Source organism: Helobdella robusta, assembly GCF_000326865.2.
Source record: "Helobdella robusta unplaced genomic scaffold HELROscaffold_1404, whole genome shotgun sequence".
Taxonomy (NCBI): Eukaryota; Metazoa; Annelida; class Clitellata; order Rhynchobdellida; family Glossiphoniidae; genus Helobdella; species Helobdella robusta.
In genome coordinates this window covers 1-1,577 of record NW_008703785.1, presented here as the reverse complement: position 1 = coordinate 1,577, position 1,577 = coordinate 1, and the positions used below count along the sequence as shown (strand labels likewise).

At 47.2% G+C, this 1,577-nt stretch overlaps 1 protein-coding gene across 1 annotated transcript in view; it reads left to right on the top strand.

Moving 5' to 3' along the window:
* HELRODRAFT_184604 (hypothetical protein) overlaps window positions 1–1,391 on the top strand; it is a gene marked incomplete at both ends in the record, with an annotated part of 2,842 nt that extends 1,451 nt beyond the window's left edge. The window contains 2 exons of the mRNA XM_009014941.1: window positions 313–423; window positions 1,001–1,391. Of these exons, the coding sequence (XP_009013189.1) occupies window positions 313–423; window positions 1,001–1,391 (502 nt within the window). The remainder of the gene's footprint in view (window positions 1–312; window positions 424–1,000) is intronic.
* Window positions 1,392–1,577: the final 186 nt, after the last annotated feature.

The window sequence follows — 1,577 nt, the reverse complement described above, 5'->3', positions numbered from 1 at the left end:
ATCTGGATGATATCAGCATTGTTTCGGACGGCCCAACGAATATNTGAAGCATAACTCCGCTGCAATTGGTTTAGAGTTAAACATTAAAAAATGCGAACTTTACTGCCAAAGTTTATTTCAGGTGCCACATGCGCTGGCTGGAATACCCAGAGTTGGTGCATCAGAACTGAGTTTTTTAGGCACATCCTTGGTCGAGGGCGATTATCAAATAAAGTTTTTTGACAAAAAGCTCTCTGAGCTTAAATTCGCCCTGGGTCGTGTTTCCTGTCTTTCGGCCCATGATGCCTTGACTATTATCCGCAATGCCCTCAGTTTGCCCAAATTGATGTACTTCCTGCGTACATCCAAACACATTGACCCTTCTAAATTGGGCGAATTTGACGTAGCCCTGCGCACCGCCCTGCAATGTTCAAGTGACCGACAGTGGTTGGTCCCAGGCTCAGCTACCGGTGCGATTTGGTGGGCTGGGGTTGCTTAGCGTGGTTCAGCTGGCTTCTGTTGTTTATAATTCTTCTGCCGCTGCCACTCTCGACCTGCAGTCTTCCCTGCTCCACCGGTTTTTTCGGTGCCGCGATATTCTTCTCCCAGTGTCCGCCCCGGGGGACCGTACGCACGTCCAAATTTTGAACGAAGAATATAACAAAATTTTTCAAAATTTGTTGTCTTCATGCGGCGACGACTTTTCCACCGCTCGTTTGTTGGCCATGTCCAGCGTTGCCAGCTGTGGGTAGTTGAGATCGTGGCCCAACATCTCTGTGGGCACCAGGCTTGACGACGAGTCTGTGAGATTTGCCATTGGTTTCAGACTTGGCCTGGTCATTCAAAATAAATACACGTGCCGACGTGGCGCTGGGGCGGACGAGTTTGTGCACCACGGTTTGGTGGGTGGGGGCCGTCAACTACGTCACTCAGCGCTAAACGAATACATTTGTCGGCTCTTCTCCAAGGCTTCAATCCCGGTTCTCAAGGAACCATCCGGCATTTCTGCGTATGATGGTAGGCGCCCGGACGGATGCACACTAATACCTAGGAGAGCCGGCAGATGTTTGGCGTGGGATGTTACGGTCCCTGGCACCCTTGCCGAACGATATGTAAACCTGACAAGTAAAGAATGCGGTTTGGCCGCGGCCAGGGCAGCGAACGAGAAAATGAAAAAAATATGGGAACGCCCTCCCCTCGATGGATTCTTGCCAATATGTATCGAGGTTCTCGGCCCGATGGACCCCAACACCCTTAAATTTCTTAAGGCAATATGTAAAATGATCAGCGTCAGATCAGGCGACAGCAGGGAACTGTTTTTTCTAACTAACTACATTTCGTGCTTGTTGCAGCGGTACCTGCGTGTCTGTATGCTTGAAAATATCCAACTGAATGCCGACATGTGCAATTAACGACAAATCAAAGTGTTAATCCATTTGTTACTTGATGTTTGACGGTTCAGTGTCACTCATCATGTTATGGTTTTAACATACATACATACATACATACATACATACATACATACATACATACATACATACATACATACATACATACATACATACATACATACATACATACATACATACATACATACA